We start from the raw sequence: 23949 nt of genomic DNA, 5'->3' as shown, positions 1-23949 counted from the left end.
AGAAACAAACGATGTTACATTCTTGGGAAGTTTAACGTTTGTTGTTTCCATTCCTTCCTAAAACAGATAAAATAAGTTACACACATAAACCCATTCTAAACAGTAGCAGTATGTTCCATAATGGTAGTGGTTGTTTCTCTAGTTTGGCCATTAATATGAGGACATCTTAAGTGACTTACTCTGATGTCACAGAAGTGCAGAGGTTTATCAAGTCTTCTGGGCACCTTTCCCAGAGTTGTCCCAGTCAGCTAAAACAGAAACAAAACACCAATGTTAGAAAGAGACTGATTGAAAGATATGAGTTCAGGTTAATTTACAAGTTCCTATTGCATGGTTCAGAGTAAATAAAACCTTCCATATTAATTAAGTAGCTACATCAATTCACATTAAGTTTGAACCAGCATCACAATCTACAAGGAAAAGAGAACCACACACTAAAATGGATACAGTCAAACACAAAACAAAGAAATCTGTGATCTTTTTAGAATAGTGAACAATATTAAGGTCCCCACTTACTGCTGGCTGGAACAAAGCCTGAAACAGAGATAAACGTTGTGTTATTATTGACTCTGATTTGGTGGAATATTACAAGAGAACATGTTTGACAGTATTCAGAGTCTTGTATTCCTACTGCATTAATCAGATCAAATCAAACACACTTCTACCATCACTAACTACACTGTACAATACTATTACTTGTAAACCAGTACTATGGCTACTACTTCTAAACCACTAAATACAGCACAACTGATAATATCTAAGAAGATAGTGTATCCTACATAAGACAATAGAAAGAGGTATTTCTCCCCTCCCACCTTCCTCGCTCTTCATCTTCCTCCACATGACGACCCCAACAACAGCAACAACAATGACCAGAAGAGCTACAGCAATTCCAATGACGGGGCCGGAGCCAATGGTGTTTGGGACATTTGTATCTGTAATCATCAGAACAGAGCATTCAGACTACAGTGCTAGATGGTACATTTTCATTTAAAATTAACTCCAAGCAGCATCCTTCAATGTCAATATAAGGTCAAGAGGTCAATGAGAACATGCAGTCAGAAAGGTAGCTTTACTGAGCAGATGAGTGAACTTACATGAGGATTATTGGGCATAGTATAGGAGGTTGGGTATAGTATATATTTGAATCTTTCTCCCTCTTACCCCAGTTGGTCTGGATCTCAGACTCAGTCAGAACCTTGATGAAGTCCTCCTTGATACCAGTGACCTGAACCACACACTGATACTTGTTGTTCTTCCACTCCTCAGGCGTCACTCTGAGGTGGGTGCTTTTCTGGAAGGTTCCATCATCGTTGGGGAGAGTCTCTCCATTCTCCACATCTTCATGTTGGTCTTTTCCGTCTTTCTGCCAGAACACCATGACTCCATTGGGGTAAAAACCTGTAGCGTGGCAGGTCACTGGAGAGGAGGGGGTCTTCTGGAGCAGAGACACTGATGGAGGGACTGGAGAGAGAGAAGGAGGGAAGGGAAGAGTGTTTTTGTGTAGTTTTGAGAGGGGGAATATACAGACACACAAAGATAGAGATGGGAGAGAAAAATACAGAGAGGGTAGCAGTAGAGAGAAATACAGAGAGGGTAACAGTAGAGAGAAAGACAGAGAGGGTAGCAGTAAAGAGAAAGACAGAGAGGGTAGCATTAGAGAGAAAGACAGAGAGGGTAACAGTAGAGAGAAAGACAGAGAGGGTAGCAGTAAAGAGAAAGACAGAGAGGGTAGCATTAGAGAGAAAGACAGAGAGGGTAACAGTAGAGAAAAAGACAGAGGGTAGCAGTAGAGAAAAAGACAGAGAGGGTAGCAGTAGAGAGAAAAATACAGTTAAATGATAAATGTTTTTAAAGATATTGTCATTCAAAACAATAATTCCATGTGACTTAAAAACAATTGATTGTGAAATGTTAACCCAACAATTAAACATGACATAATTCCTGTGAAAGTCGAGCTATGTCATGTCATGTCCTGTCCTGTATCCATGTACCTGTCCTCTTCAGAGTGCTCTTCCCATAGTCCAGATACTTCTTCAGCCACTCAATGCAGGTTTGGGTGTGGTAGTTTTTCCAGTGCTTTGTATTCGCACTGAGATTGTCCCACTTGTGTTTAGTAATGACTGCCTGTGGTGTTGGGGCGGTCCATGTTTCTGTCTTAAGGTCCAATGCCACAAAATCCTCTCCATCATATCCAAACTGATTAAACCCCTCCGTGGCTCCAGACTCATCATCCCACTCACAGCCATACATCTTCTGAAAAACATGCACACCTGAGAGGGAGGTAGAGAGAGAGGGAGAGAGGATAATCAACACTGTGCATCGATTCAGTCTGCCAGTGGAATCTCTAACATCATGTATTAGTTGTTCAACCAGACTGGAATAAAACAGAGAGATCAGCTCAGACCTCTACAGTGTGATGATGATGTCACACCTTCACCACAGAGACAGAGCGAGTTGATGATGAGAGGTTTGGGTTTCTGAACTTCATGAACTTCATTTGTCATAATAGAGACCTGAGGGGTGCCATAGCCGAGGGGCTACACCAGAGATTAATGGTTATCTGTAGGAGGAAGTTATATAGTGTGTGCAATTAAGCTTGGAGTGCAAGCAAAGCTATCACATATGGCAGGCATTGATAATGGGAGAGAGCCATGGGTTAGTGATTGTTACGGATACAGGTATCCTGTGAGTGTATCCTGTGTATTTATTTTCTCTCCTTCTCCCCTCACAGGTGGCAGTCATCATTCCCCAATCAGTCACCAATCAGTCATCAATGAGAAGACACACCTCCTCCTGTTTCCATTACCCAATCACAACCCCTTTCCCTTGGTTTAAAAACCCATTCAGTTGTATTCTCTGGAGCTCAATCTCTCTGTAGATATCTTGTTTTTGCATCTACATGTCACTTTGGCCGTTACCCTGTGAGTATTGTTATGGTGTTTGATGGTGGGAACAGGGGGTACCAAGACAAGTCGCCCATGGGCATACACTACCTGTAGGAATACTTTGTCTAAGAACATTAGTTAGAACTGGGTGGGCCACCCTCTGTATTTTTGGTTAGTTAGTTAGCTGTTGTTGAAGTAGGCTAGTCTAGCTTAGGGGTGTTTTGGGATATTTGTTTCTTTCCTTGGGTCCAGCTCAGCCCCTTTTCCTTCCCCCCTTGTTTACAAATAAACCATGAGTGTTTGATGGTAATTCAGTTGTCTGTGGTTTTTCTGTTTCTCACTGTTAATGTTTTCACTATTAAACTTTGCATGAGTTATGTTACGGGTCTAGATACCATCCCACCCCTAGACTGTTGGGACAAAGGGATTCGTAACATAAGTGGGGGCTCGTCCGGGATATGTCATAACTGACACCCATGCCGCTCGTGCAAATTGTTGTAGTGGAATAGTTCAGTGTTGAGCGTCATAGCTGATGTAGCATTAGTGCTATTTGTTGGCTCTTGTGTAGTAGTTCAAGATGGCTACTTTTGATTTGAAATCCTTTTTGGATAACCCTTCGTGGGAGGTTTTTGACAAATGTCGTAGAGTTGATTTACAGACCTTGGCTGACCATTATTCTGTATCGTTCTGCAGAGTTTAGTTAAGGCGGAGGTTAAACAGCTAGTGTTAAACGTTTTGTTGGAAGAGCAGGTGCTTGTATTACCGCTGCCTGAGTCTACTACCCCTGTAGGGGATGTTGCTGTTCCTGTAAGCCTGTCGGTGTCAGAATGAGAGTGAGGCTAGAACTCCAGCCACATTGCCCCGTTTTGATCCACTCTCCACAGTCAACCGGTGATGCCAGGAGGGATGTCCGTTCAATACAGTTCCAACTGGAGGCGGGAGAGAGCCCAAATTAGGCGAGAGACTCTCCAGTTGGAGATGTGTATAATTGAGGCAGAAAGAGACCAGTGGCAGATGGAGTTCAAAATGCGCCAGATGGAACTGGAGGCAGAGACAGCGAGGCTAGCCTTTGTTCCTGCTGTGACTGTTAGTGAGGCGTCCTCACCAGCTGTAGCTTCCAACACTTGACATTAGTAGGCAGATTGTCTTGGTACCTTTGTTCAAAGGTTGACTCCTGTTTTTGAACGTATAGCCGTGGCATTGAAATGGCTTGAAGAGGTATGGTGCCTATTACTTCAGTGTAAATAAACTGGTAAAGCCCAGGAGGTTTTGTCAGCGCTACCTCTTGAAGACAGTTTGAAATATGAAGTGGTCAAAGCTACTGTTCTTCGCGCCTATGAGCTTGTGCCTGAGGCATACCGACAGATTTAGGTCTCCTAAGAAGTCTTCTAGTAAGACTAATGTGGAATTTGCTAGAGAAGGGAAATCTGTTTGATAAATGGCAAGCTGCTAGTAAGGTAACTGATTTCAACTCTCTCCGGGAGTTAAACGAACAGAAAGTATCCTCCCTGTCAGAAGTGTCTGTTGGCAGACGAGTTTGTGTTGACGCACGAGCGTGTTTTCGGCTCATACTGAGAGTAGAGCCACTGAATTGCCTACTTTTAGCCCTAGTCTGCCAGTAGTATATCCAGCACGCCAGAAATGAGCGTCCCTGTTTCTATTGCCATAAGGTGGGACATATGATTAATGATTGCTTCCTGCTAAAACACAAACAAGGGATGCCTCTTTGTGCCAAGCTGCCAACAGGTGTTGGTCTAATTCGTACGGTTGTGAGGTCTGAAACGAAACAGGTGCCTCAGGGTAAATGTAGTTTGAAAGTCTCAGTCCCCGATCGCAGTTATGAACCGTTAATTTGAGGGGTTTGTGTCCCTAACGAATGTCGAAGCGTCTCAGCGTCCGGTTAAAATCCTTAGAAATACTGGTGTGGCGCAGTCGTTTTATATTTTCTGTTGCCCTTATCCGACGATACATACTGTGGTTCCAGTGTTAGTTCAGGGTATTGAAATGGGTGTTGTGCCATTGCACTTTGTGAAAGTACACTGAGTTAATCAGTGGAATATTCAGTGGGGGTACGTCCTGTTGCCAGGAAAAAGGTGTGACCTTTATAATGGGTAACGATATTGCCTTAGGAAAGGGAGTACCCATATTGGATAAAGTGACCACTCTCTCCAATGAGCTGGCACAGTTATCCACATGTGTTCCCCGCTTGTGCTGTCACTCGTGCTCAGGCACGACAAGTGGGTGACGTGATAGATTTGTCTGACACTGTTCTGTTCAAAGAGGTTGATCAAGAGGATGGGTTGTGTGCTACCTCTGAGGAGCTGATCACCTCTGACAAACAGCCCAGAGAAGAATCGAAGTATGTTGAACTTATTGCTGATGCAATACAGTTACCAGTCACTCGTGAGCAGCTGACTGCTAACCAGAAGGTTGACAACAGGCTTGCTAAATGTTTTTCTAGTGTTGTCTAATTGCAAGAGGTAAAGAAGAAAACGTGGCTTACTTAATTGATGGTAATCTCCTCATGCGTAAATGGACATCCCATGTTGACGCGGGCGGAGATTGGAATGCTGTTTACCAAATAATGATTCCTACAGCCTTTCGACAAAATGTGTTATCCCTTGCTCATGATCACCAGTGGTCCGGTCATTTAGGAATCACCGAGACTTATGATTGGATCCTTCATTTCTTTTGGCCAGGTTTAAAACAAGATGTGGCTCAGTTCTGTCGGACATGCCACATGTCAGATAACAGGAAAACCAAATCAGGTTATTCCTCCCGCTCCTCTTTGGCCAATACCTGTCATAGGTGAACCATTCAAACATGTGGTGGTTGATTGTTGGACCGTTACCGAAGACAAAATCGGGTAACCAGTTTCTGTTAACGGTTATGTGTATGGCAACAAGATAGAGGCCATTCCTCTGCGACGGATTACTGCTCCGGTAGTGAGTAAAGCCTTAATTAAATTCTTCACGACATTCGGATTACCTAAGGTGTTACGAAGTGATCAAGGTACCAATTTCCTATCAAAGCTCTTCAAGCAGGTGTTAAAATCCTTGTCGATTACGCACCGGGTGGCAAGTGCATATCACCCAGAGTCTCAGGGTGCGCTTTAACGATGGCATCAGACACTGAAGTCTATGCTACGTAAATATTGTTTGGAATCTGCTAAAGATTGGGATGAGGGAGTTCTTCTAGTTTTGTTTGCTGCTTGTGAAACTGTGCAGGAGTCCCTAGGTTTCAGCCCGGCTGAACTAGTGTTTAGTCACAGTGAGAGGACCAATGAAAGTTCTTAAAGAACAGTTTGTCCCAAGAGTTGTGTACAGGAGATGAGAATGTGTTGGACTAAGTTAGTCGCTTTCGTGAGCGCCTACACCAAGCCTGTGCTCTCGCAAAGGAAGCTCTGTTCCTCACAGAGGAGTATGAAAAGACACTATGGTAAACAGGCTGTTTCTCGTCCACTACAGCCAGGTAACCAAGTACTGGTGTTATTGCCTGTTCAAGGATATTTGCTGTCAGCTCGTTTCTCTGGTCCTTATTTAATTGAAAAGAAATTAAGTGAAACTGTGCTTCAAACTCCTGATGGAAAACGCTGATCTCGTGTGTGCCACATTAACATGTTGAAAGCATACCACACCCAACCCATCACCCAGGTAGATAGTTCAAAAACAGAGGAAGGTACTGCGGTCTCCTCTGCTTCTACTACTATGATAGTGGACTGTCATATTAATGATGGTGATGGATTAGAGTTGCGCAATACTCAGCAGCAGTGCGTTAGATTGCACAACTCAGAAATGCTGCCATCTCTCCAGTCAGGTCTGGTTCATTTAACGGATGGACAGGCCGACGATATTGTGAGGCTGCTACAGTTTTCCATGTCTCTTTAATGACGTTCCTACTCGCACAAATGTGTTGGAACATGACATTAATATTGGAAATGCTGCCCCTATCAAGCAACACCCATATCGTGTCAATGCTTCTAAGCGGAAGATAATGAGGGATGAAGTGAGATATTTGTTGGAGAATGACCTGGCTATGCCAAGTTCAAGCCCTTGGAGTTCTCCTTGCATTCTGGTTCCTAAACCTGATGGTATGTCCAGGTTATGTACGGATCATCGAAAGATAAATTCTGTCACAATGCCAGATTTGTTCCCGTTACCCAGACTGGACGACTGTATCGACACTATTGGTGCTGCTACTTATGTAACTAAGTTGGGCCTCTTAAAAGGTTACTGGCAGGTTCCGTTAACCTCACGTGCTTCTGAGATTTCTGCCTTTGTAACCCCCGACAACTTCCTACAGTACTCAGTCATGGCTTTTGGGATGTGGAATGCACCAGCCACTTTCCAACGACTGGTTAACGCCGTATTAGCTGGAGTTCCCAATTGTAGTGCCTACCTTGATGATCTAGTAATTTATTCGTCTGAGTGGTCAGATCATGTTGACTCTCTAAGGGTAGTATGTGAACGTTTGGCAGCTGCTTCTCTAACCCTGAACTTGGCAAAGTGCGAGTTTGGGAAGGCCACTGTTACCTATTTCGGCAAAGAGGTCGGCCATGGACAGGTGCGCCCTGTTGATGCCAAGGTCTTGGCTATAACTGCATTCCCCGCACCTACCACCAGATGAGAACTATGCCGCTTTTTAGGGATGGTTGGCTACTACCGTAGTTTCTGTAAAAATTTCTCTGCGGTAGTTGCGCCATTAACCGATTTGCTCAGTCCGGCAAGAGCGTTTGAGTGGTCCCATGATTGTCGGGTAGCTTTTGAATCTGCTAAAGCACTCTTATGTAATACCCCTGTACTTGCTGCTCTGGATTTTGAACAACCTTTTAAAGTTGAGGTAGATGCTAGTGCCAGAGGTGCTGGTGCTGTTCTACTGCAGCAGGACAAGAGTGGAGTGGATCATCCCGTTTTTGTTATTTCTCGTAGGTTTAACCAATGTCAGGCAAACTATGCAACTATTGAACAAGAAGCTCTTGCTTTGTTAGCTCTGAAATACTTTGAAGTATATATTGGTTCCAGTGCCCTACCAGGGATGGTATATACTGAGCATAACCCCTTAGTGTTTCTCCACCGGATGTACAACCAGAACCAGCGCATTATGCGTTGGGCGCTTATTGTGCAAAATTATAATTTGGAGATCAGCCACAAAAAGGGTTCTGAAATGTATTAGCAGATGCTTTGTCTTGTGTGTAAATATGATGATTTTTGGTATGTTTTGTAAATACTGTGGTCGCAATCCCCCCTAGGGTTGCTCTTTTATGGGTGGGAATGTTACGGATACAGGTATCCTGTGAGTGTATCCTGTGTATTTATTTTCTCTCCTTCTCCCCTCACAGGTGGCAATCAGTCACCAATCAGTCATCAATGGGAAGACACACCACCTTCTGTTTCCATTACCCAATCACAACCCCTTTCCCTTGGTTTAAAAACCCATTCAGTTGTTTTCTCTGGAGCGCAATCTCTCTGTCATGCATCTCTCTGTAGATCTCTTGTTTTTGCAACTACATGTCACTTTGTCTGTTACCCTGTGAGTGTTTTGTTATGGTGTTTGACTGATTGTTTGATGGTGGGTACCAAGACAAGTCGCCCATGGGCATACACTACCCGTAGGAATACTTTGTCTAAGAACACTAGTTAGAACTGGGTGGGCCACCCACTGTATTTTTGGTTAGTTAGCTGCTGTTGAAGTAGGCTAGTCTAGTTTAGGGGTGTTTTTGGATATTTGTTTCTTTCCTTGGGTCCAGCTCAGCCCCCCCCCCCCCCCCCCCCCTTACCGTATGTTTACAAATAAACCATGAGTGTTTGACGGTAATTTAGTTGTCTGTGGTTTTTCGTTTCTCACTGTTACGTTTTCACTATACTTTGCATGAGTTGTTACAGGTCTCGTTATCATCCCCCCTAGACTGTCAGGCCAAAGGGATTCGTAACAGTGATTGGGGTTGAGGTCAGGTTAACCTTTTATGGCTGCCATCCCGCTACCGGGATGATATGACAACAGCGAGTGAAAGTGTAGGGCGCCAAATTCAAAAAGCAGAAATCTCATAATTAAAATTCCTCAAACATACATGTGTCTTATCATTTTAAAGGTAATCTTGTTGTTAATCCCACCAGTGTCTGATTTCAAATATGCTTTTCAGGGAAAGCACTACAAACGATTGTTAGGTCACCACAACCACAATAAGCACAGCCATTTTTCCAGCGAAAGATGGCTTTCACAAAAAACAGAAATAGAGAATTAATCACCAACCTTTGATTATCTTCATCAGATGAGACTCATAGGACTTAATGTTGCACATTACATGCATGTTTGATTAAGTTTAAAGTTATATCAAAGAACTTACATTGGCGCATTAGATTCACTAGTTGCAAAAACATCAAGTGATTTTTCATAGCCACATCGTTTCAACAGATACTCATCAAATATAGATAATACAAGTTATACACATGGAATTATAGATATACCTCTCCTTAATGCAACCGCTGTGTCAGATTACAAAAACTTTACGGAAAATAAACCATGCAATAATCTGAGACGGAGCTCAGAACAATAGCCAAATTAGCCGCCATTTTGGAGTCAACAGAAACCAGAAAATACATGAAATGTTTCCTTACCTTTGAACTTCATCAGAATGCACTCCTAAGAATCCCAGGTCCACAATAAACGCTCGATTTGTTCGATAATGTCCGTTATGTCCAATTAGCTACTTTGGAATTGTTTACCAAACGCCCTAACCAAAGTCACAAAGCGCGTCCACTATAACGTGACAATGTCCAAAAGTTCCGTTACAGTCAGTAGAAACATGTCAAACGATGTACTGAATCAATCTTTAGAATGTTAACATCTTGAATAACGTTCCAACCGGAGAATTATTGACTTCAGTTGACCGATGGAACGGAGATCCCTCTCACGTGAATGCACCTCTTCAATGCGTGATCACCTCGTGGCAGTGGTGACTAATTCCTGTCTCCTTCGGCCCCCTTTCACATTAGAGTCAACAGACAAAGTTCTATTGACTGTTGACATCTAGTGGAAGCCGTACGAAGTAAAAACTCAATATCTCGCTGTAATTTCAATGAGAGCTTGGTTGAAAATCTGGCACCCCTAGAAAAAATCCAAAAAGGAAGTGGAACTTCTCAGGTTTTTACCTGCCATATGAGTTCTATTACACTCAGACATAATTCAAACAGTTTTAGAAACTTCAGTGTTTTCTATCTAATAATAATATGCATATATTAGCAACTATGACATAGGAGCAGGCCGTTTACTCTGGACACATCTGTGCACCTTTCATCCAAGCTACTCAATACTGCCCCTGCAGCCATAAGTTAAGGGAGAAAGAAAAGTGTATTGCCCGTATCACTTAGTATCCTGCCTAGGAATAAAGATGCAATGTTTAGCGAGAATGAGGAGACTCAACCCAAAGTGGGTACATACAGTATACCACTACCAAAGTAAACATGTCTTTGTCTATTGCAGCTGTATTGACCCTCTGGGAAGAACTTGGTTTAAGCTTTCAAATGATAGAGTTCTTACTCTGATAATTTAGAACTTAACACTATTCATCATTACCTTACAAGTCCAGCTCAATAATGCGTGTTTCACTACTTATTTACTACATACATACGTGGTAAGTCAGTACTGATGTTGAATGATTTCCTTATATGAACTGTAACTCAGTAACATTGTCATTATACATAAATTGTCTTTATACTGTATTTCACTAAATTTTAGGTACCACAAGCTGTCCCAACACATGACATGAAAGTGAATTCTGACAGTGTAAAAGGCCCTTAGTTCACTCTAAAATGTTGTATTCTGTATCAATTAGACGATTAAGGCTGTTGTCCTGTTGGAAGGTGGACCTTTGCCCCAGTCTGAGAACCTGCTCCAGAGCACTCCGGACTTCATCAAGGATCTCTCTGTACTTTTCTCTGTTCATCTTTCCCTTGATCCTGACTAGTCTCCCAGTCCCTGCCGCTGAAAAACATCCCTACAGCATGATGCTGCCATCACCATGCTTCACTGTAGGGATGGTGCCAGGTTTCCTCCAGACGTGACGCTTGGCATTCAGGCCAAAGAGTTCAATCTTGGTTTCATCAGACCAGAGAATCTTGTTTCTCATGGTCTGAGAGTCTGTAGGTGCCTTTTGGCAAACTCCAAGCGGGCTGTCATGTGCCTTTTACTGAGGAGTGGCTTCCATCTGGCCACTACCATAAAGGCGTGAATGGTGGAGTGCAGCAGAGATGGTTGTCCTTCTGGAAGGTTCTCCCATCTCCACAGAGGAACTCCAGAGCTCTGTCAGTGACCATCGGGTTCATGGTCACCTCCCTGACCAAGGCCCTTCTCACCCAATTGCTCAGTTTGGCCTGGCGGCCAGCTCTAGGAAGAGTCTTGTTGGTTCCAAACTTCTTCCATTTAAGAATGATGGCCACTATATTCTTGGGGTCCTTCAATGCTGCAGAATTTTTTTGGAACCCTTCCCCAGATCTGTGCCTCCACACAATCCTGTCTCAGAGCTCTACGGACAATTCCTTTGACCTCATGGCTTGGTTTTTGCTCTGACATGTACTGTCAACTGTGGGACCTTATAGAGACAGTTGTGTGCCTTTCCAAATCATGTCCAATCAATTGAATTTACCACAGGTGGACTCCAATCAAGTTGTAGGTGCATCTCAAAGATGATACATGGAAACAGATAGCACTTGAGCTCAATTTCAAGTCTCATAGCAAAGGGTCTAAATACTTACAGTTGAAGTCGGAAGTTTACATACACTTAGATTGGAGTCATTAACTCGTTTTTCAACCACTCCACAAATTTCTTGTTAACAAACTATAGTTTTGGCAAGTCTGTTAGGAAATCTACTTTGTGCATGACACAAGTAATTTTTCCAACAATTGTTTACAGACATTATTTCACTGTATCACAATTCCAATGGGTCAGAAGTTTACATACACAAGTTGACTGTGCCTTTAAACAGCTTCCAGAAAATTCCAGAAAATGTCATGGCTTTAGAAGAATCTGATAGGCTAATTGGCATAATTTGAGTCAATTGGAGGTGTACCTGTGGATCTAATTCAAAGCCTACCTTCAAACTCAGTGCCTCTTTGCTTGACATCATGGGGAAATCAGCCAAGACCTCAGAATTTTTTTTTTGTAGATGTCCACAAGTCTGGTTCATCCTTGGGAGCAATATCCAAACACATGAAGGTACCACATTCATCTATACAAACAATAGTACGCAAGTATAAACACCATAGGACCACGCAGCCATCATACCGCTCAGGAAGGAGATGTGTTCTGTCTCCTAGAGATGAACGTCCTTTGGTGCAAAAGTGCAAATCAATCCCAGAAAGGACCTTGTGAAGATGCTGGAGGAAACGGGTACAAAAGTATCTATATCCACAGTAAAACGAGTCCTATATCGACATAACCTGAAAGGCCGCTCAGCAAGGAAGAAGCCACTGCTCCAAAACCGCCATAAAAAAGCCAGACTATGGTTTGCAACTGCACATGGGGACAAAGATAATACTTTTTGGAGAAATGTCCTCTGGTCTGATGAAACAAAAATATAACTGTTTGCACATAATAACCATCGTTATGTTTGGAGGAAAAGGGGGGAGGCTTGCAAGCCGAAGAACACCATCCCAACCGTGAAGCATGGGGGTGGCAGCATCATGTTGTGGGGGTGCTTTGCTGCAAGAGGGACTGGTGTACTTCACAAAATAGATGGCATCATGAGGTAGGAAAATTATGTGGATATTTTGAAGCAGCATTTCAAGTCGTCAGTCAGGAAGTTAAAGCATGGTCGCAAATGGGTCTTCAAAATGGACAATGACCCCAAGCATACTTCCAAAGTTGTGGCAAAAAGGCTGAAGGACAACAAAGCCAAGGTATTGGATTGGCCATCACAAAGCCCGGACCTCAATACTATAGAAAATGTGTGGGCAGAACTGAAAAAGTGTGTGCGAGCAAGGAGGTCTACAAACCTGACTCAGTTACACCAGCTCTGTCAGGAGGAATGGGCCAAAATTCACCCAACATATTGTGGGAAGCTTGTGGAAGGCTATCCAAAACATTTGACCCAAGTTAAACAATTTAAAGGCAATGCTACCAAATTCTAATTGAGTGTATGTAAACTTCTGACCCACTGGGAATGTGATGAAAGAAATAAAAGCTGAAATAAATCCTCCTCTCTACTATTATTCTGACATTTCACATTCTGAAAATGAAGTGGTGAGCCTAACTGACCTAAAACAGGGAATTTTTACTCTGATTAAAATGTCAGGAATGTAAAAACTGAGTAAATGTATTTGGCTAAGGTGTATGTAAACTTCCGACTTCTGTTTTTAATACATTTGGTAAAAAAATTGTAAAACCTGATTTCTTTGTCATTATGAGGTATTGTGTGTAGATTGCTGAGGATTTTTATTTATTTAATCCATTTTAGAATAAGGCTGTAATGTAACAAATTTTGGAAAACGTCAAGGGGTCTGAACACTTTCCGAATGCACCGTATACTGAACAAAAATATAAATGCAACATGCAACAATTTCATTGATTTTACTGACTTACACTTCATATGATGAAATCAGTCAATTAAATGCATTTGGCCCTAATCTATGGATTTCACATGACTGGGAATACAGATATGCATCTGTTGGTCACAGATACATACAATGGGCCTCAGGATCTAGTCACGGTATTTTTGTGCATTCAAATTGTGTTTGTTTCCCGTAGCTTATGCCTGCCCATACCATAACCCCACCGCCACCAACGATGTTGGAAGTGGTTTATGGTAGAGAAATGAACATTCATTTCTCATGCAACAGCTCTGGTGAACATTCCTGCAGTCAGCATGCCAATTGTACGCTCCCTCAAAATTTGAGACATCTGTGGCATTGTGCTGTGTGACAAAACTGCAAATTTTAGATTTCCGTTTTACTGTCCCCAGCACAAGGTGCACCTGTGTAATGATCATGCTGTTTCATCAGCTTCTTGATATGCCACACCTGACAGGTGGATGGATTATCTTGGCAAAGGCGAAATGCTCACTAACAGGGATGTAAACAAATTTGTGCACAAAATTAGAGAGAAATAAGCTTTATGTGCATATGGAACATTTATGGGACTTTTTATTTCAGCTCATGAAACATGGGACCAACACTTTACATGTAGCGTTTATATTTTTGTTCAGTGTAGCTACATGGCTAATTGTCACGGCCGTCGTTAGGAAATGACCAAAGTGCAGCTTGGTGAGCGTACATTTTATTTTATTATTAATGTCGCCAACAAAACAAGAACCAAAGGAACGACCGTGAAGCTTACAAGGGCTATAGTGCCCCTAACAAAGACAACTTCCCACAATGACAAAAGGGAAAAAGGCTGCCTAAGTATGATTCCCAATCAGAGACAACGATAGACAGCTGTCCCTGATTGAGAACCATACCTGGCCAAAACATAGAAAACAGAACATAGAATGCCCACCCAAATCACACCCTGACCAAACCAAATACAGACATAAAAAGGCTCTCTAAGGTCAGGGTGTGACACTAATAACCAGAGCCCTTGAGCTGGCCTACTGTAGCTAGCTGACTGAAATATCAGTGACTATTTAACCGTTGTACACTCATTTTCCGAGATTCACAAGGGTTTTGTTTGGGGGATGTCTGTTGACACAGCAGGAGTCGATGGAAGTTAAAAGAATTCCCACTGTCAGTGGCATCTCTCTGCTACTTGCCTCTGTAGGTCTGGGCTGAGGTAATTCGTTTCACCTCTCAGACTGTCGTGGGCGGAGTTTCTCATTGGACAGAGTGGTGATTGAAAGCGCTGCTAACACGGCAAATCCGGGGTAGCAGGCGAACATAATGAGCATTCTTGAATCATTCATGATTCCACTCATTCGCAGAGGTAGGCGCGATTAGAACACAGATCAAGCTTTCTGGGAGTTTATTAACACGGGGAACGCAATAATAAGAGGGTAGGTGATAATTAACAAAATACAAAGGTGAGTAAACGCTATTTCACAAATAAGATGGTGAGTAAACGGCATTTAAGTGCATTTACCCTCCAATACATCTCTGTTTGGGTCTGGAAAAAAACATTCATAAACATCAATATCCTGACAGGCAGGTTTGAATCTAGATAGCCCGTCATTTTAGCTATCGATGTGACGTTTGGCAGCGCCTAATCAGTCAGTTGTGTACCTGCCTGGCTGAGTAGCTGTGTGGGTGGATCTGCAACTTTAGTGATACATTCTCTAATCCTGATTAATTCTTGTCTCCTAGAATAAGGGATTTTGACAGTTTACACAAACACAACTGATCAGATGAGGTAAAGATGAAAGACTTACCTCCACTTTGGTTAAAACGCTGCTTTAGAGTATTGATGTTGACTTTGAAAATCTGCTGGGAACCCAATAAATTCACTTTCTCCCTCTCCCAGTACTGCGTGTCTGGCTGCTTGTTCATCCAGTCCTGTTTGCACACCACTCTCTGGCTGTTGCTGTCATAGTGAACCATCTGAACATCATCCACCATCCCCACACCCACAAACTCTGGGAAGTTGGTAACTCCAGAGGATGCAGTGTAGAAATACTTCAGGGAGTGTGTCACTAGAGGGGAAAACAGATAATCTAAGTAATGTAAACTAGACAGAGCTTTACATTTTCTCATTTCACTTTTTAGTTTCTCCACACTACTGTTTAATAAACTGGTTGTTCATTAAATATTACTTTGAACAATTTTACTTTGTACCTAAATAGTTGTTTTTGTTCAACTGCAGGACGCCATTTATAAGGAAAGTTTCTAAGACAGAATGTAACCCCTAGATATTACACATTTTGTGTACCAGACATGGAGAACCAAGAACGCTTTATCAAGAGAATGATCTGGAATCAGTGTCTGATATATACAGTACCAGTCAAAAGTTTGGACACACCTACCCTTTCAAGGGCTTTCTTTATTTTGACTATTTCCTATATTGTAGAATAATAGTGAAGACATCAAAACTATGAAATAACACATTTGGAATCATGTAGTAACCTAAAAAGTGTGAAACAAATCAAAATATATTTTAGTTTTTAGATTCTTCAAAGTAGCCACCCTTTGCCTTAATGACAGCTATGCACACATGGAATGCTTTTCCAACAGTCTTGAAGGAGTTCCCACATATGCTGAGCACTTATTGGCTGCTTTTCCTTAACTCTGCGGTCCAACTTATCCCAAACCATCTCAATTGGGTTGAGGTCGGGTGATTGTGGAGGCCAGGTCATCTGATGCAGTACACCATCACTCTCCTTCTTGGTCAAATAGCCCTTACACAGCCTCAAGGTGTGTTGGGTCATTTTCCTGTTGAAAAACAAATGATAGTCCCACTAAGTGAAAACCAGATGGGATGGCGTATCGCTGCAGAATGCTGTGGTAGCCATGCTGGTTAAGTGTGCCCTGAATTCTAAATAAATTACAGTGTCACCAGCAAAGCACCCGCACACCATCACACCTCCTCCTCCATGCTTCACGGTGGGAACTACACATGCGGAGATCATCCGTTCAACTACTCTGCGTCTCACAAAGACACAGCGGTTGAAACAAAAATCTCAAATTTGGTCTCATCAGACCAAAGGACAGATTTCCACCAGTCTAATGTCCATTGCTCGTGTTTCTTGGTCCAAGCAAGTCTCTTATTATTATTGGTGTCCTTTAGTGGTGGTTTCTTTGCAGCAATTCAACCATGAAGACCTGATTCACCCAGTCTCCTCTGAACAGTTGATGTTGACATGTGTCTGTTACTTGAACTCTGTGAAGTATTTATTTGGGCTTCAATTTCTGAGGCTGGTATTCCTCTGCAGCAGAGGTAAGTCTGGAGCTGTGTTCGAATACCCATACTAACCGCACTATTTGTGACGTAAATTGAAAGTCCAACGAGAGCGGATACAAATTCTTTGCTTTAACTAATTATGACAAATGTTAAGAAAATGTTGAGCAATGTAATAAAGTAATGACTTTTCAAATAAGTTACCTTACATAAGTTACCGTTACCTTATTTTGGGTGACAATTTGTTAGCTACGCTGTCCTTACAAACCACAAAGCACATCATTACAGCAGTATGTACAGGTATGTCAGCTAGCTACCTAGTAATTTGTTATGCTAACTAGCTAGCATGAGGTTGCATAGCAACAGCTACAACTTCCGGTAGATAGGCAAAGAGCTAGTACGCTCCACTGAAAGGATACCATTCGGTTACAGTATACTAAAATTAACTAATATAGTATGGGTCGTCCTTTCCTGTGGCTGTCCTCATGATAGCCAGTTTCATCATAGCGCTTGATGGTTTTTGCGACTGCATTTGAAGAAATGCTCAAAGTTCATGACATTTTCCGGATAGACTGACCTTCATCTCTTAAAGTAATGATGGACTGTCGTTTCTCTTTGCTTATTTGAGCTGTTCTTGCCATAACATGAACTTGGTCTTTTATTAAATAGGGTTATCTTCTGTATACCACCCTTACCTTGTCACAACACAACTGATTAGCTCAAGAAATTCCACAAATTAACTTTTAACAAGGCACACCTGTTAATTGAAATGCATTCTAGGTGACGACCTCATGAAGTTGGTTGAGAGAATGCCAAGAGTGCGCAAAGCTGTAATCAAGGCAAAGGGTGGCTACTTTGAAGAATCCCAAATATAAAATATATTTTTAATTGTTTAACACTTTTTTGGTTACTACATGATTCCATATGTGTTATTTCATAGTTTTGATGTCTTCACTATTATTCTACAATGTAGAAAATATAAAAAATAAAGAAAACCCTGGAATGAGTAGGTGTGACAAAACATTTGACTGGTACTGTAGATGGAGAACCATTAAGAATAGTTTTCTGAAATGGAACAAAGTGATATTACCAGGCAGATATTTCTGTGGATTCATTACCTGTGATATACACAAGTGAAAACATGATATCCCTTCCAAATATACAGCATGTGGAAAGGTTACGGTCCTGTCTGGTTAAGTTGGTAGAGCATGGCTCTTCCAATGCCATGGTTGTGGGTTGGAATCCCATGGGGGACCAATACGAAAATGTATGCACTCACTACTGTAAGTAGCTCTGAATAAGAGTGTCTGAAATAATGAAAATGTAAGTTCATTGATAATAAGAAGCCCAAGAGCACTATCACTGTAACTGATAGATAAAAATGATAGATAAAAATACACTACTTTTTAGCAACTTTACTTTTGACCTTGTACTGTATTCATCCTGATAGGAACTACCAAGTGGTTTATACTATTTGATTCAGTTCACACTCAGCTAAAGGTAATATGGCATCAAAATATACTTTTTTGACAGTTTATTAGTGAATTATATTTAAATAAGGAGAGAAAAATCCCCAAAACACATATCTACATTTTCTTGATTTTTGCAGGAATAATACTGTGGAGTCCAGGGGCAAAACCTGTCATTGTTCATAGTCCTCTGGGGTGTTGCTGTCATCATATTCAGAGAGGAAGGTAAATGGTCAATTCTGTTTCTCAAAGGTGGCAGAATTGGCTGTTTAGCCTCTTTTCTGAATATGTCAGTAGCACCCCAGTGTTGTTACTCTGAACAAGCTATTGTCACGCCCTGATCTGTTTCATGTGTTTGTCTCCACCCCCTCCAGGTGTCGCTTATTTTCCGCTTTTCCCAAGTGTATTTATCCCTGTGTTTCCTGTCTCTCTGTGCCAGTTCGTCTTGCATGTTTTCAAGTCAACCAGCGTGTTTTCCCCTGCTCCTGCTTTCTATTTCTCTTTTGCTAGTCCTCCTGGTTTTGACCCTTGCCTGTTTTCTGGACTCCATTCCCACCTGCCTGACCATTCTGCCTGCCCTGACCTCGAGCCTGCCTGCCACTCTGTACCTCCTGAACTCTTAACTGATTTCGACCTTTTGCCTGTCCACGACCATTCTCTTGCTTACCCCTTTTGGATTGTTAATAAATATCAAAGACTCTAACCATCTGCCTCCTGTGTCTGCATCTAGGTCTCGCCTTGTGCCTTGATAGCTATAGGCCGATGTAAGACTTTTAAACAGGTTAACACTCGCAAAGCCGCTGGGCCAGATGGAATACAAAAGTACATTCTCAGAGCATGCGCAGGCCAGCTGGACAGTGTCTTCAGCTATGAAAAGCCAACTGACATTTACTCCTTAGGTGCTGACCTGTTGCACCCTCTACAACCACTGTGATTATTATTTTACCCTGCTGGTCATCTATGAACGTTTGAACGTCTTGAAGAACAATCTGGCCTTAATGGCCATGTACTCTTATAATCTCCACCCGGCACAGCCAAAAGAAGACTGGCCACCCCTCAGAGCCTGGTTCCTCTCTAGGTTTCTTTCTAGGTCCCTGCCTTTCATGGGAGTTTTTCTTAGCCACTGTGCTTCTACATCAGCATTGCTTGCTGTTTGGGGTTTTAGGCTGTGTTTCTGTAAAAGCACGTTGTGACATCTGCTTATGTAAAAAAGGGCTTTATAAATACATTTGATTGATTGATTTTCACAGACATTTTCCACTTCGCCTTGTCCCAGTCTGTAATCTCAACATGTTTCCCAGACTATCTGCATTGATCCTATATTGCACACACTCACAAGACTCTACACACACACACACACACACACACACACACACACACACACACACACACACACACACACACACACACACACACACACACACACACACACACACACACCAAACCTGGGATAACTAGTTTTAACTATGCTTTGTGGGAAGTAACTATTTTTCCGGGGGAACAATTTCAATACAGACCCCCCCAAAATTATTAGTTTTTATAACTATTTGAAACAGATCTCAGAAAGTGACTACTTGTTTAAACTAATTGAATACAGATCTGAGAAAGAAACTACTTTAAAAAATGAATACCTTCAACTAATAGGACTCCCTAAAAACACGCCACTTCGATACAAGTGACTTTTCGTAACAGGTTAGGAGAGCCTTTTCCCTAACCATAACCTAATTATCCTAACCTTCTGCGTTAATTCTCCTAACCTGCTATGTAAGTTCTCAAAGTGGCGTGTTTTTAGGGAATCTCTTCAACTAATGACAGGGCTGTATCTGGAACTGCCTGTTGAAGATAGAAAGAAAATGAATAGACCACACACAATCTCCTATACTATTCCAATCTATCTGACAGTCATATTTGATCTACACAATACATTTACATCAGAACATTTTGTAAATATGCATTCTCTGATTGTTCATTGCCCCAAATGTACATAATCAAGTCAAACCAATTAACCAAAGATATTTTGTACAGATACGTATAAATAAGTTGTAACACTCAACTACTGTATGACTCTTTCAACATGCCACTGAAAAGCATGAAAGCTGCAATATATTTTATGATCCCTGAAAAAACGGAAGAATAATTCAAAGCCAATTGCAAACGGCAAATTGGATGCTTAGCTAAAACAACTTTGAACCTCATTGTTCATCTGAGCACAAGTGTTCTTGTTTCAAACACACACTACACCATATTTAATGGGATAGTTTACTCAGAATACAAACTGACATGATTTTACACCTAACTTGACTGTAGTTGATTCAAGAAGGCAGTTTTGGGATATTTAGTATCCTTTCAACACTTAGCCTAACAGCCATATTTTGTTACTGTTAGCATTCTCAGTAACACTGAACATTAAACTGTTCTTGTACCTGTGTAATAAAACTTTTGGATCAACATTTTAGTAGCCTGTTGTTACAGAATACTTTGGTAGTTGCATTTTAATTGCATAGCAATGAGCTGAACGTTTTTGTAACTACTGTACACAAGAGGAATAGTGACGGTTCCTTATTCCACTTATGTAATAACTCAATTATTATGCAATTCTAAAGTAATTTCCAAAGTCTTATGTAACAACATGCTAACAAAATGTTGATCCAAAAGTTGTAATACACCTGCACAAGAACAGTTTTAATGTTGCTATCAAAGTTACTACATATGTATAAGAACTTCATGACAAGTGTTACTGTATTACCTTATGTCACACTCATTATGAAAATATATTGGTTAGTCATTTGGAAGCTGCAAAAGTGCTTTTCTCTAATGTTGAGTTAATTCCATGTTCCTCTTATTTAATTCTAGGCTAAAGGCTATATAACGATTCATATCTGAGAGCCCTCCAAACCAAGTGCTATTGATTATATATTTACACTAATTCAACTAACTGTTGTAGGTTTTGGTTCTTCATCAAATATTTGGCAGCTATCAAATCATTTTTGTTTTCAAATAACTTGCATATATTCAAAATACTTTCAAATATTATTTGGTTTTCTGAGACCTGTATTTGAATATCAATGCAAATAGTTGCCTTTTAGTTTAAACTCTATATAAACTATATTTGACTACCTTGAGTATTTGAAAAGTTTGTATTGTCATATAAAACTACAAAATACAACTATTTCTGCACAGGTCCACTGCTGCTGCTACTCAGTATTTTTTTCTTACTCTTATTATTATCCATCCTGATGACTAGTCACTTTACCCTGCCTATATATACATATCTACCTCAACTACCTCGTACTGATCCTGTACATTAATATGGTACTGGTACTCCCTGTATATAGCCTCATTCTTGTGTATTTTATTGCTCTTGTGTTATTATTTACAATGTTCTTATCTAACTTATGATATTATCTAACTCTGAATTGTTGGGAAAGGGCTCACAAGTAAGCATGGTATGGTAAAGTCTACACCTGTTGTATTCGGCGCAAGTGACAAATACAATTTTATTTGATAGGCAAGTGGATGCTTCTATAGGAGACCTCACAATAGCTTTGTTTCTGGTATTATACTGCCACCTTGAGGATGTTACTGCAAATAACATGGCAAACCTTTTTTCTTGTAAGCCAAATGTATGTACTTTCATAATAGCCTACATCTTCACCATCACAAAACGATTGGAACTGAAACTGAACATACTGTAACTTAAAAAGAGTGGAATTACAGTACACATTTCCAAGCCATGATCGCACCGCTCATACGTCTATTACGACGTGATTTCATTCGGGTGAACAGTTTCTCTCTATACCAACCCACTATCATCTGATCAGTTAGGTTTGGCAATTGTCATATCGAGGTACTACTAGACAGGACAGCGAGAACCACGTAACTAAAGGACAGCAAATCTTCAGGTTTGTACATTCCAGTGAATTCTAGTACAGGAATACAAAAACATATTGCTATGCACAACTAAATTCAACACTATCAACAAAGAAGCCCGTAGTGAAACAAACAATATGTTGGTGGCAGACCCAACAGTGATTTTGAATATTCCAAATCGCCTAAAGATACAATTTTGTTCTTCTGATGTCCATATTGTATAAATCCATTAATAAACATGTTTTCTAGGAATGAAGAACATAAACCTCGGCTGTAGTAGACTATTCATTGTTCAACAAGCTTTCTAAAACTCAGTGCATCATTGTGATTCATATCAGTTTATTTCAATGTAAATGCTACTGTCTCCCTCTGGGCACAGACTTCAATTCAACGTCTATTCCACGTATTACATCATTTAACTGAAATTACGTGGAAACAACGTTGATTCAACCAGTGTGTGTGCCCACTGCCAGGGCTGCCACCTCCTCAGCACTGTGTACTTTGCGGTGATAATAAACCTCATTGTCTAATAACTGGCAAAAGTTTGCTGAAATTATATTATCAGAATAAAGTTTTTTTTTAAATCGAAATCTGTCATTGATTTGAAGAAAAAGCTTGCAAGGTCTAAAAGTATTTAGCTTAATGTAACAATAATAAGTAAATACATAGGCACATAGAATTACTTTGAGATTTTTGCAATTATCTTTTATATACTTCCCCAGAGTCAGGTGAACTCATGGATACCATTTTTATGTATCTGCATCCAGTACGAATGAAGCTAGAGCCAATGGTAACTAGCGTTAGCGCAATGACTATCTGTTGCCATAGACTTCCAGTTGCTGCGCTGACGCTAGTCAGCAACTTCCTTCAAACTGCATGCAGAGTCGTACATAAAAATGATATACACGAGTTAATCTGGCTCCGAGGATATAAGCAGTGGTGGAAAAAGTACTAAATTGTTCTGCTTGAGTAAAAGTAAAGATACCTAAATAGAAAATGACTCAAGTAAAAGTGAAAGTCACCCAGTAAAATACTATTTGAGTAAAAGTCTAAAATTATTTGGTTTGAAATATACTTAAGTATTAAAAGTAAATGTAATTGCTAAAATGTACTTAAATATCAATAGTATAAACCATTTCAAAGTGTGAATCAGACCATTTCCCTGTCAAAATGTATAGTACTTTTGGGTGTCAGGGAAAATGTATGGAGTAAAAAGTACATTATTTTCTTTAGGAATGTAGTGAAGTAAAAGTAAATATAAATAGTAAAGTACAGCTACCCACAAAAAAACGACTTAAGTAGTTCTTTAAAGTATTTTTACTTAAGTACTTTATACCACTGGATATAGAACTTCATTGCCAAAATCCCGTAGTATCCATTTAAGCATAGGCCTTAAATAAATGACCTACATAACTATTTTTGTAAAATCTCAAATAACTTTCTACTGACCAGCAGATGCTGTGTGAAGAAGTCCTATTCCCAGCACCAGCAAGACAAAACCCTTCATGTTGACGTTTGTCAATTCTGAAGTTGGCCTATGTGTTCTCTCCCATGACGGTTTATATGAAGGTTCTCTCTAACAACCTCACAACCAACCTCACTCTCCTGAGCGTAAGGCTGATGATGAAACATATTTAGCACCAAGTTAAAACGAGTATATCGTTTTTGAGCCAATGAGAATTTAGCCAGCTCAAGCATCATTAGAATCTGGGTGGAACTAAGAAGCAGTTGACTTACGAAACTGAAAGTAAATTGTGTGTAGTCAGTCAACGATTAGGACCGAAACAGTGTTCTCATTGTGCCTGGGGTTGGGGGCCTAGATATTTTCACTATTAACTTTGATGGCTTATTGCAACTCAAGATAATGTGTCTTCGATAATGTGTCGTCAGAGAGCTCGTTCGGGTT

At 40.8% G+C, this 23949-nt stretch overlaps 1 protein-coding gene across 1 annotated transcript; it reads right to left on the bottom strand.

Moving 5' to 3' along the window:
* Positions 1–179: 179 nt before the first annotated feature.
* Positions 180–23634, bottom strand: LOC120026896 (H-2 class I histocompatibility antigen, Q9 alpha chain-like). Its single transcript, XM_038971629.1, has 7 exons — positions 23493–23634; positions 15242–15502; positions 1995–2273; positions 1140–1464; positions 816–937; positions 517–534; positions 180–248 (listed from the first exon to the last, which is right to left on the bottom strand). Exons 1-7 carry the CDS (start codon positions 23548–23550, stop codon positions 208–210), a joined length of 1104 nt encoding a protein of 367 aa, XP_038827557.1. The 5' UTR covers positions 23551–23634; the 3' UTR covers positions 180–207.
* Positions 23635–23949: the final 315 nt, after the last annotated feature.

Source organism: Salvelinus namaycush, chromosome 32, assembly GCF_016432855.1.
Source record: "Salvelinus namaycush isolate Seneca chromosome 32, SaNama_1.0, whole genome shotgun sequence".
Lineage (NCBI taxonomy): Eukaryota > Metazoa > Chordata > Actinopteri > Salmoniformes > Salmonidae > Salvelinus > Salvelinus namaycush.
This window is presented reverse-complemented; position numbering and strand designations above follow the sequence as displayed.